The 15,294-nt window shown below is 38.4% G+C and overlaps 3 protein-coding genes across 5 annotated transcripts; 1 reads left to right on the top strand and 2 right to left on the bottom strand.

The window, feature by feature from the left end:
• Positions 1-103: 103 nt before the first annotated feature.
• On the bottom strand, positions 104-3,714 carry trub2 (TruB pseudouridine (psi) synthase family member 2). Its single transcript, XM_034532275.1, has 8 exons — positions 3,411-3,714; positions 3,095-3,229; positions 1,979-2,053; positions 1,819-1,880; positions 1,653-1,734; positions 1,190-1,262; positions 820-956; positions 104-707 (listed from the first exon to the last, which is right to left on the bottom strand). Exons 1-8 carry the CDS (start codon positions 3,526-3,528, stop codon positions 430-432), a joined length of 960 nt encoding a protein of 319 aa, XP_034388166.1. The 5' UTR covers positions 3,529-3,714; the 3' UTR covers positions 104-429.
• Positions 3,715-3,734: 20 nt separating this feature from the next.
• On the top strand, positions 3,735-6,373 carry hdhd3 (haloacid dehalogenase-like hydrolase domain containing 3). Of its 3 annotated transcripts, none has more exons than XM_034532288.1 (3): positions 3,735-4,061; positions 5,133-5,392; positions 5,727-6,373. In XM_034532288.1, the coding sequence occupies exons 2-3, from the start codon at positions 5,138-5,140 to the stop codon at positions 6,120-6,122; spliced, it is 651 nt and encodes a 216-aa protein (XP_034388179.1). In that variant the 5' UTR covers positions 3,735-4,061; positions 5,133-5,137; the 3' UTR covers positions 6,123-6,373. The 3 variants fall into 3 exon arrangements, with proteins under 3 accessions (XP_034388179.1, XP_034388176.1, XP_034388177.1); XM_034532285.1 differs by having other exon boundaries at positions 5,133-5,467; XM_034532286.1 differs by lacking the exon at positions 3,735-4,061 and adding an exon at positions 4,070-4,236 and having other exon boundaries at positions 5,133-5,467.
• A 3,237-nt stretch (positions 6,374-9,610) lies between these two features.
• Positions 9,611-14,728, bottom strand: tgfa (transforming growth factor, alpha). Its single transcript, XM_034532284.1, is given in 7 exon segments — positions 9,611-10,460; positions 10,640-10,665; positions 10,668-10,789; positions 11,622-11,736; positions 13,011-13,187; positions 13,424-13,591; positions 14,423-14,728. Coding segments are annotated over 7 exon segments (738 nt in total). The 5' UTR covers positions 14,466-14,728; the 3' UTR covers positions 9,611-10,373.
• Positions 14,729-15,294: the final 566 nt, after the last annotated feature.

Raw genomic sequence — 15,294 nt, 5'->3', positions numbered from 1 at the left:
TCATCTACAGACATTCAAGAGTGCATTACTTGTCATAAAAAAGCCACTTTGTACTAATTCACAGTGTAATATCCTGTCTATAGACATTGACAAGCTCAAATTATCAAATGGTAGCACAAATAGATTTTATTTAAATGTTGGTCACATTTCCTTTTATTTCATCAAAAACAAACAGTGAAATTATTTGGGGATTAAGTTAATATTACATGCACAACATTGTAACATTGAACCTGCATAACAAAGGAATATTCATATATGAGATGCAGGAAGTGTCTTTGTGAGTGGAGACGTGATACCTTTCTGTCTTAGGAACCAGGATCTGTGCTCTTTCACATCTCTTTTCCAACTGAAGATCAGGCTCTTAAGAGCCACCGTAGAGCCGTTCTGTGTATTAACTGTTCCTCACAGCAACACGCTATTTAATTCAACCTACTGCTGCTTTGTGGTCGTCGTACTGCCTTCTGTTGGTTGAAAAGCTGGGTTCTTGATCTGTGTGTGAGGATCTTTTTTTTTAGAGTGGTATTGTCCGATGGCCTGTACAACATCAGAAGCAGTCCACTGGTGATGGATCAGAGCATTCTGCAGGGTGAAGGGTCCGTCTCGGGTCCGTCTAACTCCTTTACACGCTGCTGTGCTGCGCAGTTCGAGTCCTATCTCATGCACAAATTTGCGCAAATATTTCTGAGTTTCATTTAAACACTGCACCTCTGTAAGAACAGAAAGAAGAAAAAGAAAAAAATCAGTAAGTAGCCCTGATCATTTTCAGATTTCAAATTTCCAAAATGAGATTTCCAGTGTATTCAATTGAAGATTATTTACCTAAAGTGAAGTTGGGGGGCTGGAAGTGAACGCAACGCAAGCCTGTCAGAATAGGCTGTGATTTCCCGTCTGGACCCAGTAAACCGTGCACAGCCATCTCATAGGCTTCCTGTGAGCGCATGTCGACATTGGAATACCTTGATAAAAAAACAAACATCTACAGTCATCTACCTGTATATATACACACACAAATAATAATTAAGCACTTTACTGTGGCTCTGCTGAAAGAACTTTATGGACTGAGCTTGGGGTCTGATTCAAAAGTAACGCACAGAGAAAAACAGTCTAATAAGAAGGAATTTAAGAGCAAAAGATCTATTTCATAAAATGTATGTTTATGGAAATGTAAAAAAATATTAAGTTTAGTTACATTAACAAGGCCTTTTGATTGACTCCCTCCAGCATCGCTAACACTCTGTCCAGCTTATCCTGTGTGATGTGACCTATTAAAACACAACAACATTTAAGGGTGAGAAACAGTAAAAGCAACTTCAACTGATAAAGTGAGCTTAAGCTGTGTTTAGCCTCTGATCAATGAAGTGTCATCCATTTAAAAGATGGAAATGTAGAAAATACTTGTATGTTAGATATACACCAACTGAAAATAAATAAATAAATAAATAATGCAATTATTTACAGAAACAATATAACAGAGTGAATGGCGATGACACAATATTATTGAATATCAGTAGTGAGCCAACTGAAACAATTATTTCAGGTAAAGTCATTGCGTTGCTTTAGATAAAATACTTTTTCTCAATTGTAAAGATCTAAAACTATGTTTTATAAACAGAATCAACTGAAACATACAGGAAAAAAGTAAGCTATCATACCATAAGTGGATCTTTCAATAACTCTGCCTTTGTGAGAGAAATCATCTGTTGCAGTCCCAAATTCACCCTCCAAAGTGTATTCCTGGAACATCTCAAACAGCATTAAACTAGTGCATATTGTATTTGCATTGCATCTGATGTAAAACCAGCAGAAATGTTAAATTACCCTTGTGACTCGTGTTCTGTAGAGATCATTCAGAGCCTTGTTTCCATTCCCGACAGCAAGAACTAAAGTTTAAAAAACGGTGTGAAAGACTTTGTCAATTAAATACAAGACGGTCTGAAAATAAACTTGTTTTCTCTTGTGATCAGCTGTAAAATCCTACCCAGAACACCAGAAGAGAATGCATCCAGGCGATGTCCTACTCCAACTCGAATATTCTGGAATTCAGGTCCAGTCACTAAAACAAACAGAGGAAACACATTTTATTCACTGATATACAGTCAATGTGCACAGATGTGACATTTCATTTTTACAACAGTAACTAATGTGCAACATGCTTGAGAAACAACAAACAGTTCATTTCCTTGATAAAAAAATATTTAAATTCAACTTAGCCCCTCCCTCAACTAGTATTGAATCAGAACCTTTTATTGCCACGTATGTTTTCACATACAAGGAATTTGTCATGGCGAGTGGTGCAACAATAGACAATAACAACACAGTGCGAGAATTAAGAATATAAATATAAAATAAAGTGCACAGACAGGAAGGTAGCAGTACTTTAACCAGTGGAAGTATTTTTAAAGTGAAGAGTTAAGTGATGTGAAGAATTAAGTGATCAGTCAATCAGTGGGGGACCTGGGCTCTGTTCATGAGACCGACTGCCGACGGTAAAGAAACTTTTTGTGTGGCGTGAGGTCTTGGTCCTGATGGAAGGGACTCAAACTGTTTTTGCCCAGGGTGAGAGTGGTCGGCTACAATCTTTCTTGCTCGCTTCAGGGTCTTTGAAGCAAACAAGTCCTGAAGGGACTGCAGATTGCAGCCAATCACTCTCTCAGCAGAGTTGATGATAGGCTGCAGCCGACCCTTGTTAACAGTTGAACAAAAATGTTGTCCTCAATTTAGGAGTAGGGGGTGTTCATTTTGTTTGGCTACTAAAACAGGTGCATTATGGCCTTGTAATGAATTGACTTCAATTATGAATATATTCCTGTATGTCTGCATTGTAATAATGGCAGTGACGTTGGCTCACCAGACACGATAATATTAACCAATTCATGATTTTTTACTAAAATCAAATTGAAATTACATTACTTGAGCGAGTCAATAAACTACACATGGTATACGTTGTATGTATGAGTGGATTTTTTTAGCACTGTAATAACAATAATGTTTTTAGTCCTGAGGGCAGACAGAAGACGTGTGTGGTGATGTGTTTGGACAATAAGCAGTTGACCCAGGAGATGAAACTAGAATGCGGAGAAGTTGACACACATACCCAGAGGATGCTTGGACAGTACTGGCACAGAGGCTGCAGACAGTGTGAGTCCCTTGGGTGCTTCAGTCTCACTGCCTCTGTGCGCCAAGAAGCGCACCCCCTGAGGAAGTGGCTGGAGCGGTGTAGCATTTAAACCTACAAGGACAAAAACAGAGGTCAGGATACAGTGACTTACAGAGTCCAAGGTTAAAGATAATGCTGAGTGTCTTGTAGTCAAATGTTAATGTGCACTACCATGCCTAACAGCAGAACAATACATGTCATTGCAAGTGCTTGATGGACCACAGGATACGGTTTAAATATGCGTTGTCCTCACCTTTAAGAAGATTTATCTCAATGCTATCCCGAACGAGTTTCCAGTGGACACCAGAGGGCTTGTACACACAAAAAAGACCCTCTAACCTCCGAAACATCCGAATAGCTGGAGTTGCCATTACGTTAATGACATTAGGTCGCCCTTTTTTATTGAACAAGTGTACTAATATAAGTTTAGTGAGGTTACTTCACTTGATACTTCTCAGGGGTAGGAGTTTGTTTTCGGTTGCTTTTGCTCCACTTAACAGCATGCATGGTAACCTCCGCGCATGCGTAGATTTACGTTTTGATGACTACTTTTTAAAGATACTGCCGCCTGCTGGACTGGATGTATAAAGGCAATGCTACTACTACTGCATAACATGCTCATTAAAACAAACACCGGGATAACAATTAGCGGCATTATGTGTTTGGTTGGAAATAGGAAAGGAAGAAGTTAATTGACTAATTGTGGGGAGGGTTGATAGTAGAATAAACTGGGGAATGGACACTGAAAGAGCTAAAGCTCCATCCCTCTGCAGACGATGTTAACAGCTGCCGTAAAAAGAAGACGACAGCAACAGGAACAGGCTAGCTAGCTAACTTGACCGCAGTGCTAGCTAGGAAGCTTGTTTACGGCGCAACCATTGGCAGTTCTGAAGATTTGACTTCGGTAACTTTAACGCTACGTAATAACCCTCAACGCCTTCGTAGTGTGTTTGCTTGTGTGATGTTACCTTTCTGAAAGCTTTCTCTGCCAACAAAGTAGCTACAATGTCTAACGTAACGAATGTAATGTTAGCTAGTAAAGTTAACGATACATGGACATGATACGTAACGTTTGTCAGGTGCGATATTTTTTATTCTCGTCAGAACAGGGTCATAAAGAGCTGTAGTAAAAAAGCACAGGTGTAAATAATAATTATGGTGGCTGAATTACATGCAGTTGTTTCATTTTCAGGGTGTTGGTTTACCGTCAGACTAATATTACTAGAACATCTGGGTTAAACAGCCATCCTTAAAACCACTAAAAATGAATGTTCCATGCACGCAGGTGTTTTCACTTAGCGTTAATGTGTAACTCCAGGTCTGAGCCTAACTCACCCACTGGTAAATCGGGAAAAGAATGTGGATGTCTGAGGCTGGAGATTCTCAGTGACATCTCCTGACCTTTTTATAATACATTTTATGACGTAGATAAATCCAAGTAATTTAAAACAGCAGATGGAGTGTTGAGCCATAATAACCCATGAAATGCAGATTTATTCTATGAATTTGGTTCGAAATGTCAATGTTACCGCCAGCATTGATGTTTCATCATAGTACAGTCATATTATTAAGCTTACAGTTGGACAATTTTATTCAGTATCACTTTAATCTACCTGATTTATATAGCACCTTTTTTCATGGAAGGACAATTTACACCTTTTATAATTTGTATTGGTACTTAAGGCTGTGATTTTCCTCCAATAATAAGTCACACTGTCTGCTTTGAAAAAGGCCTCTTGTACAATACTTGTTTACATTGGGATAGTTTGACTTCGCTATGTAGAATTTAATTGACACTAGAAAGTTGGACAACATTTAAAATTACAATTACCGAGTGCACTATATAGTGACTAATCAACAATTGTACACACAGGCTTTTATCTGAGTCCCTTCCATAGAAACAACCTGGTGAGGATTCATTTGATTAGATTGTTTTGCTTTGACACTCATCAAGTCTGTGGTGTCACCTATCCAGGTGTAATGCGAGCTACTCTGCGCTGGGTGATATGGGATGTGAAAGACACCCTGCTGAAGGTGCGTGCATCTGTGGGAGAGCAGTATTGCAAGGAGGCTGAACGAGTGGGCTTGAACCTCAGCCCTGTGGAGGTTGACGCTGCTTTCCGTCAGGCATATCAACATCATTCCAGCAGATACCCAAACTATGGCATCACTCAGGGCCTGGATGGACGCTCTTGGTGGATGAAGGTGGTGCGGGACACTTTCTGCCAGTGCAGGGTAACGGACCCAGCTCTGCTAAATACAATGGCTAACAACCTTTATCATAACTTCTGCAATGCAGAGAATTGGGAGGTAAATTGCAGATTACATGTGACATACACATAAAATAAATAATAATGAATGAATAATAAGTAGTTACTTTTGAAACTAACAACTTATTTACGATTACAGTAATTGTCAAACGATTCTTTGGTTGTTTAAAATGTCTTTTTGTAAAGCTTTTTTTTTTTGTGCATTACTACCAATTTTTGCTTTTTGTATCAATGTTTACAGCAGTGAATGAAGAAGCACAGAAAATGTAAACTTACAATTGTTTGTCGCTTTGTTTTAGGTATTTCCAGACTCAAAGAAGACCCTGGAGAGATGTACTTCTCTAGGACTGAAGCTGGGTGTGGTATCAAACTTTGACAGCCGCCTAGAAGAGATTTTACGCGTCTGTGGCCTGCTGTCTCACTTCAGGTTTCTGATTACATCAGAGGACGCAGGTATAGCAAAGCCGAGTCCAGCCATCTTTGATCAGGCACTGCAGAAATGTGGAGTAGTAGCTGCTAATGTAGCTCATATTGGGGACCACTATGTGAATGATTACCTCGCCTCTAGGTCTGTGGGCATACACGGGTTCCTTTTAGACAGACACAACAAGCATAAACAACCTGACGTTCCTCAAGAGCATCGGCTCAGCTCCTTGGAGGAGCTGCCGTCACTGCTTCAGCAGCACATGCACTAATGCTAAACAGTCATTGGACCAATCCCAAATCCTCAGTATATTTATCTAAAATTCCTCACTCTCACTGTTGTGAATATTGACAATGAAATGCTATCAAATATGGATGTTTTTTAAGGTATTGTATCGAAGTTAGAAATTGTAGTATATTGACAACACAGATATTTATATAAGAGAAAATCATGGGTTGTAATATAAAACTGTGTGTATAATGCTCTTTTGCTGTAAATAAATTGGGTTTGTCTTAGAACTGACCCTTTGCATGGTTTCATTTGATGACAACATGAAAGGGTTTTGAGACCAATTATATTTGCCCATAGGAACATTGAATGTTATTGGCTATTGTAAATCTTCATTCATTCATTCTGGCCCTGAAAAGGTCCCCTCCTAATGTGATTCCACTGCATACAACGGTGGACAACGTTCAGTCTTCGTTCTTTATAGAAAATAATAGAATAAAGGTCAGCTCTGGCTAAATAAGGCTTTAGCTGCCTGAGGTAGTCAAACCAAGAGTTTATCTTTTTTGTTTTTTTTAGAATGAAATTCCTCTCAACAGCAACTCAGCAAGTAAACACTGTTCAGCGGTGATACAAAGAGGGAAGTTTGTACTCCAAAAGCTGTAACTGGACGATACCAACTTGATTTGTCTAACTCGGACTGCTGAAGCCTCATTAATTCGAGAAAATTGATTGATTGTGAATGTATGCCAACTTCAGTCATCAATTTACAAATAAGGAATATAAATATAACATCATATTCCTGCTGTATGTAATGAAGTATTTTGAGCTTGAGGTTCAGCTCCCAGTGTAAAATGACCTTTTCATGCGACTCGGGTGAACTGACTCCAACTGAAGTTGTGAGCTTTCGACATGATTCGTCTCAGTGCTTAGCAGCAAAGAGAACAAGGCAGGGTTGCTTAGCCCTAATACCTTTGTAAATACTCTTATTTCAAACCATCTGGTCAGAGGCAGATACTGGGAATGTTGGGCTGAGGATCAAAAAGGACAGAAGAGGAAGCAGAGGAAAAAGACCAGAATGTCATTGCAATTCAAAGCAGAGCTCCAGTCACTTATGGGAAATAGGGATTGACACATGTCCAAATCCGATTTAAAGACTTCAAGAGAATTTCCTGATGTTGACAACACATCCTTCCTCTTTGTGTCACGAAATGTGAATCAACACAGAGTTTACCAAGTTTGGATTTGCTTTTTTTTCCCCCGGTTGATTTAATTTGTTTACCCTTGCTCTCCTTTGTATGTTAAAGGCTCTTGTGTATCTTTATGGAAGCGCCCACAAGAGCTGCTTAATTCAAAGCTGGTTTAGTAGCTCAGCCTGACGGCTCTAAAGAGCTCCACAGAAATCCTATTGCAGACATAATGGGATTGTAAATCATAACGAAGCTCCTCGTGCGGTGAGCGAAAGGGATGGCGCAGAGGAGAGGCAGCATGTCTAGAGGGAAGATCTCAACCAAATGAAATACAATGGACATTTAAAAAAAACAAGATGTATATTGCGCAGTCCTGTACATTGAACAAAGGCTTTAACATGAATAGGTGTAGATTCCGTTAACTCAAAAAGACAAATACATAAACTGAATGGCAATATGGTAGAGGGCTAAAAACATTTCCTTCAGCTATAAAAGCACTCAAGAGTTTGGCTCTTTGTTATCGTTGTGCCCCAGGTTCAGAGTTGCCATTTTCGTGTTTTGAAATATTCAGTGAAAGAGAAAAGTAGAGGAGCAGAGAGACAGAAAATCGTGGTATTTGAAGAGAGAGAAAGAAAAAAAGAAAAGTAGCTAAAGAAGTGAAAAGAAGGTCACGCAATGAATCTGGTAACAGACTCAAGAGACAGCGAAGCAGTTAATAAGCACATAAATAAAAAAAAATATGCTCACATACACAGTTTCATTTTTAATTGCTCAACACAAATAGTAAAGGCTTTCCACCTGTGAAAACATAAATCTGGCAAAGTAAAAGGTTAATGCATGAGTAAGATAATGCATCACCCTTTTTAGATGATTTTCATTGACACACATACATATACATATATATATATATATATATATATATATATATATATATATATATATATATATATATATATATACATATACACACACACACACACACACACTTAATATTTCAGTGTCTTTTTATATTCACACATAAGCAAACAAAAACATATCCTGAATGGAAATATCCTCACATACTGTAAACAAGTGTATCACCCCCTCAGAGTCTTTTTGGCATATAAATACCATCACAATGATTGTACATTTTTTTGTGTTCCGTCTTATCTCAAAAGCCTTCATATTCCAGTCAATTTGCATTCATTATTTTATATTCCCTCACCGATTATTATTAAGATTATTAAATATTACGTTTTAAATTAACCCTCAGAGGCGCTTTCTCTCTTTAAAAAGTGTTTACATTTAAAGCGGACGCAAAGCTACAACACACCACTCTTGAAATTCAAAGTGTTTTGTGTAAACTGTGATTTTAGAGCATGCATGCTTCGGTGGACGTGTACAAACTGCGTGCCTCTTCCCTTCAGTGCTCATTCAGGCAAAGTTAGAAAGTGTATTTGGCATCTCTCATTATGTGGACACTTTTCAAGTGACTACATTATACAATAAGTGCAGTTTTTGTGTGAACAGTGAGCATAGCTTGCAGAAAGGTGAAACAATACAATATGATTGTGGAATAATGTGACTGTGAAATAATGTGACTGTGGAGTAATGTGTCGATACAGTTATAGCTTGCAAATCAAAACACCTCTGATGCATGAACACGTTCAAATACAGCTAAGGAATACAAAATAAATAAAACTGACAATTATTTCAGCTTCAGTAGCAACGCTGTCATCAAATCCATATTGGAACAATTTTAAGTTTTGTGTGTTTAATTATTGATTGAGTCCATGGATTTGAATCCAGTCAGTCCATATAAGAATTCCTACTCCTGTCGCGTGAAGTGAGTTCCTTCTTTAAAAACAGACACTAAAACTTGTTTAAAGCATCAGTTTACCCCCACCATCATTTCTTCAAAATGTCCTGTGTGCTTGTAGAGTTCTGATGAAAAGTGCTCAAAGTTATTAAAAGACAAAATAGGAATTTGGGTCTTTCCGACTTAAATGAACTTTTGTTGTCCAGCAGAACCAAAAAAAAAAAACTTTTTTCTTTTTGACATCAGGAGGATTAGTGGGCTCGTAGCATTTCTTGCATCTTTTAGGCCAGCCATAAACAATAATCAGGACACACAGAGCTCTTCTGATGGAGGATTTGGAGGCAGCTTCATTCTCAGAGCTTCAATCAAAAACGGTTGCAGTTCTTTGTGTGTTTCCACAGAATCAAAAAGGAAAGTAAACATGTGCTTTGGGTCCTACGTCCCAGTTGGTGGGAGAAAGAAATGTCATGGAACATTTAACCAGCAGGCCTACCTTAGTCACATTGACAATAATGTTGCTACGCCATTTCCAGGTGTGCTTGATCTGAACATGTGTATACCTCTTTGGATGCAATCCTGAAGAGTTGTGGGCCGGACCGATGAGTAAAACTAAACACGCCTTGATGCAAACAGCTGATGTTCCAGCAGGATGTCTTTTTAAACCACTGAAAGGGAAATAATAAACAAGTATGTTTGTGGTTTTCCATAAGGACCACAACGCCTTTTAAGAACAGGGCTGACAAGTGTTATAGATTTATATTATTGTCAACAAATATCATCTGTCTCTGTGTAGCCAAAACCTGATTTAGCCAATTCCTCTGTGTCATAGAGCTTCATTTGTTCTCCAAACATTATAAAGAAAACACATAAATTAGCTCCACAATTAAACTAGCATTGTTACACATTCCTTCATTATGATTATAAAAAATGTGCCGTGTAGTTTATTCGGAGTGAATCCCACATTTATCGCCCTGCTGCTATAAATACTGACTAGCGCACTAAATGTGGATTAATCTGCCGCTAGAAATAGTCCCCAACACATGCACTCTTTCCTCCTGGTTGAGTAGTGTTTGGACTAAGTCTGTAAAAAACTACAGTACTTTTTAGATTCTTTTAAAAAAAATAATGAAACGATATATATTTGTAACCTGTTTCTTAAAGGTTACATCTCCATGTGGATCAAATGGTCTTGGAACTGAGAGAAAGGCCAGGGAAGTTGGAAAGTATTGAGAAATACTTTCAGATTTTTATCGTGAGATTTGCTCGCAACCAGTACCTTAATGTGTATATCATAAATATAGTACCACTCTCAGAAGGATGGCAGGACGCTCCGTGCTTTTCTGGGATGTAGTGATGTGCGCGGTTCCGCCTGCGACAGTCCTGCCTCCACCAGCAGCTGCATAAGAGAAGACGCACAAAAATAATCGTCATGTTTATCATTTCATCCTTTAGATGAAACATATACTTGTATACATGACTGTTCCTAAACACAAACAGTGTATCAGCCATGATGATCCCAGCAAGCGTGTATTATATTTGGTAAAATATACAGATGTGCCACAAACTGTTACTCACTGTAAAAGTGTACACAACACCATGATGAGAACACACCCAATCACACACAACACCAGCACTGTGGCAACTGTCTGCTGTCTGTGATTAGTTGCTACGACAGCAAGCAAGTCTGCATGCTCACACCTCATCCCAACAAAGCCTGCATGGCACCTGCAACAAGGAGGGAAGATCAAATGTGGTCAGCAAAGTATCAGTAAAAATGTAAAATTCTATTCTCTCTAATATCAGTCCAACTATATTGATATCATGTATCTGAGAAATATAACTGCTTTAATTCAAGAGTTTACTTTTACAGTTAATTAAAAATGACTAAATAAAAGTCATGAATGTCTATGCATTATATATGTATGACATTAAACACTATTCACAGTCATCTGTTAATATTGAAGACTACATCTTTTTAATTATTTAGTCAGTTGAACCTACTAAAACATAGATGTGATGTCATACAGTTCCTGATTTCTGTATGAATCATTTAGAAAATAAAACAATGACTTGTAAAAGGAGGTGTACATGATTAATTTTTTTCATTGCTTATATGCGGCTTCTACAGAAACACAGAGGCCGCAATTACCCCAATTCCAGCCTTCTTGCATTGGTTACTGTCCCAAAGAGCTTTAGATATTATAATCTCACTAATGTCTCTTTTGGAGGACGGCAGCATTTTGCTTTGACATTATGTCAGACCTTACTGCTCAGCAAAGTCCAGTCCAAAATAAAGGATAAAGTCCTTTAAAATGCTAAAATAACAACATTACAAAAAGATAATTATAATGCAGATGAAAGAAATGGGTGATAAATATTCTTTCACACATGTGGAATGGTGTCATTACTATAACTTTACAGTGCAGTTTCTCAAAATCCATTCCGAGAGTAGCTTCACCGATAGTAGCTGCTTATTTTAATCTATTAGCTTTCATGTCAAGTGAACGGCAACACTCAACACTGTTGGCATTTTATATTTAAGACAGTAACGACTTACACACATGCAGGCGTCTCCTCTAATATCAGGAAGCGGCATGTGCCGTGGAAGCAGAAATGGCGGTGGGAGTCCGGACAGTCATCAAAATGAGACCGAACAGCCACGGCCACAAACTCTGTGAGGTTGGAAGACAAGATATTGTTGACATTTTAGAGACGTGCGTAGGCTTTTGAAAGACCATGAATCACTAATAGTTCCCACATAAACCATCTACAAATATGTAGGTGGGTTACATGAAATGCCAGTACAGTTGTTACAACTAGAACCCGTTAACCATCAACCAAGTCCTTCTTCAGAGCATGAATTCTACCATGAATTACATTATCAAATATAATCCAAGTGCACTCAGTCAGAAAACAAAATATGACACAGGTGAATGTCAAACATCTAACAATAACCTAAGCCTGCGGAGACCTGAAACAACGACATAATCCTAAAGCTGACACCCACGCCACCAGCGGTAGATTGAAGCCTTTTGTTACCAGTCGCGTGTGGATTTGTGGTAGCTTACATCTCTCACTGTACTTGGGAGGGACAATTAGTCAAGAAAAGTCCTGGTGAGACACTACAAACAAAGTCCTCTGTCAATCAAACCACAATATTAAAACCAGACTCTCTTTTTTTCAAGCAACTATCTCAGTTTTCACACTGACAAAACAACAGGACAATAATTTCTGATTAAAGGAACACCCAGGAAAAATAACAGGACAGTTCTTCCACGTAAGCTGTACAGTCAGACAGATTCCTGCATAACTGACTCAAACAAAAGTCAGTGTTCCCTGAGCAGTGGAAACAGATGCACAGTGTTGCATTCAGGGTGGGAATGAGGATGAACATGCAGACAGATAGCTGCATTACAACCTTCGTCACACACTCCATACCAACAGTAAATGGGCTTTTGGATTGCAGCCTACATGTATTGTCTCCTTCTTTCAGACCCAGTGAAAGCCCTCTGTTGTCCCTGAGGCATCTGCCTACCAACCCCTCTCCCTTTCCATGTGATTTCGGCAGTGAAACGAGAGGAACATTGAGACAGAAACCAGCTTTTAAAAAAGGCGTGTAAAGTGCTTTTCAGGTCATAATTCAATAGGCACATCTTTTGTGATATTGCTGAGTATACTGCCCATAATCTTTAATTTACCACAACGTCTCCCCTAACTCACGTGAAGAGGATCAATCATCAGTAAGTGTCACACTGTCTGCATGTGTTGATACACTGCAGATCAATGGGAAGCTTTACAGTGTTGAGAACTCCTGTTGTGCCAACGCTGAAGTAAGAGCGGATCAAGGGCAGCACTGAAGACCTAATTGTATCTGATATTTGTTTTACTGCCAATAAGCTAAACTTTTTCCTGTATCTTGACATCACTTGACTGTGCTGAGACTTACTTTTAACTGGATGGGTGTTAGTTGTAGTAGTAGTTGTGCTAGTTGTGCTTCTGCTGCTGCTTGTTCCAGAGCTGCTTGTTGAAATGTTCGGAGCATCAGTGAAGTTTGCATCAATGGAAATACTGCCGTCAGTCATTTTCAAGTTGCTCGTTCCTGCTCCAAATGTAAAGAGGAAACCTGCAGAGAGAAAAATGAACAGCTATGATATGCTAACATATGATATGGTCCCGATGTAAAAAAATATTATATTATGCCTGGAGGGGCATAACATCAGAACACTGCAATGAGAGTAGATCAAGATCTTTAGAGCCTTTATGAATATTAAATACAGGCTTTTTTTGCTGGAGATGCCTTGACAACAAGCTTGAACCTTCACTTGCTTTTTGACGTAACATGACAGTATTTAGACTTACTTTTAACTGGAGGGATGTTAGTTGTTGTAGTGGGTGCAATAGTTGTGGTAGTCGTGCTTCTGCTGCTGGTTGTTGCAGAGCTGCTTGTGTTCGGTGCACCAGTGGAGTTTGTATCAATGGAAATAATCGTGGAATTGCTTGGACCTGCTCCAAATGTAAAGAGGGAACCTGCAGAGTGGGAAACAAACAGCTGTTATATATAGAAATAACAACAAATCCCTGCAGGAATATAAAAACAAAAGTACCCAAGAGCTCATTGTAAACTCACCATTGGAGTACCACAGACATACTAAAAGTACCTCTAGGAATATAAACATCTATATTATTGTCTTGTAATTTTCTTACAACATAAGGAGAACCAGGTGTCACATACCCTGCGATATGATGAACAACCTGTCCCAGTAATCCGCACCAGTGCAGCTATATTTTGTGACTTGTGTGATATCGATGCTTCATTGAGTAACTACGAAGCGACAATAGTAAGAGGTTCAAGCATTCACTAAAAGGATGAGACCAAAGCACTATAAATACACACAGCAGGTCCTGTGAAGACAACAACACAACCAGATTGAAACCTGCTCATATACACAAGAAGGGTTTGTTTTAAAAGAGGGGGTACAAACATTTCATTTAAGAAATATGGTAATTTCTTCCTAATTTGTTCACATCATAACAATGTATAACACATAAATCCATCAAAAATAACACTTTGGTTTAATTATGTGGAGGATAAACACAACACCATCAAGCACAGTAAGGCTAATATAACTAATCAAATGAATATGGAGTACCATCGATTAAAGAAATAGATTCAGGAGTAGTGTACCGATTGTCAGTGCAAATCAAGACGTGATCCAGTGAATTAATACATAATAGAATCAAACGGGACAATGCTGAGGAATTGTAATCATAATCAGTGTCAAATGTATAGACATGTTTTAGAATAAGACATTGACACAAATTTAAAAAGCGCATTTTCCTGCAAAATTAGTTACTCACCGCTTATAAGAAAAATAGTATCCCAGAAAATCCGAGTCATCATGATGATTTGCGGTCTAAACTAATGGAAGTTGACGGGCAGCTTCTCCGAAATGCGGGCGTGTGTTAAGAAACCACATTAGTGTGGCAGCAGCAGCGACCATCAGCACAGAACACATTTAATCCTGCGATCACAGCGCAGACCTTTCGACTGAAGTCATTTACACACATTTGATTGTGGTGGATTTTTTTTCCCTTTTTTTTTTTTGGCCAAAAGCAGGAGAGTCTTTAGCAGGATGTCGGAGCGTTTGACTTCACTGTGTTCAATTGAGGAAACCCGTGTAATCCTGTCAGACGCTGACCAATTAGAGACAGAGAGGGAGGGGTGAGAGGAGGGGGTGTCATCTCATTATGACGTACATTTGACACTTCTATGTTTATTTAATTATATTCATGAGATGATTTAATGGATAGTTTAATCTGAAAGCGAGTTTGTCCTCCGGATCCATAACTTGTTTTTATCCATTTACAGGAGGTAATGCAAAACACTAATTTATTTAAAATAAAATGTATTCAAAATATGATGTGCAGAAAACAACAGCAACATTAAGTTAAATACTTAAAAGATAAAGTATAACCCCATCGAAACACTAATACTATTGTTATTTAATCAGTATAATAGTTATTATAAATTAGATTTATTTTTGTGAAGGTTTAATTTAGAAGATTACCGTCTCAGGTTTATTGAAACAATTTATATATTAATTAACGGTTACTATGTTTACACATTAGATAAGGTACATAACATGGCGCACCTTGCCTGTAATGCATGTCATGTTAAAGGTTCTTGGAGTGATATGATGAGGAATTGATGTATAACATTTAATCTAGCA

The sequence above is a fragment of the Cyclopterus lumpus genome, chromosome 5, assembly GCF_009769545.1.
Source record: "Cyclopterus lumpus isolate fCycLum1 chromosome 5, fCycLum1.pri, whole genome shotgun sequence".
NCBI classification, from domain to species: domain Eukaryota; kingdom Metazoa; phylum Chordata; class Actinopteri; order Perciformes; family Cyclopteridae; genus Cyclopterus; species Cyclopterus lumpus.
Note: the sequence above shows the minus strand (reverse complement) of the source record. Positions and strands in the feature narration are given on the sequence as shown.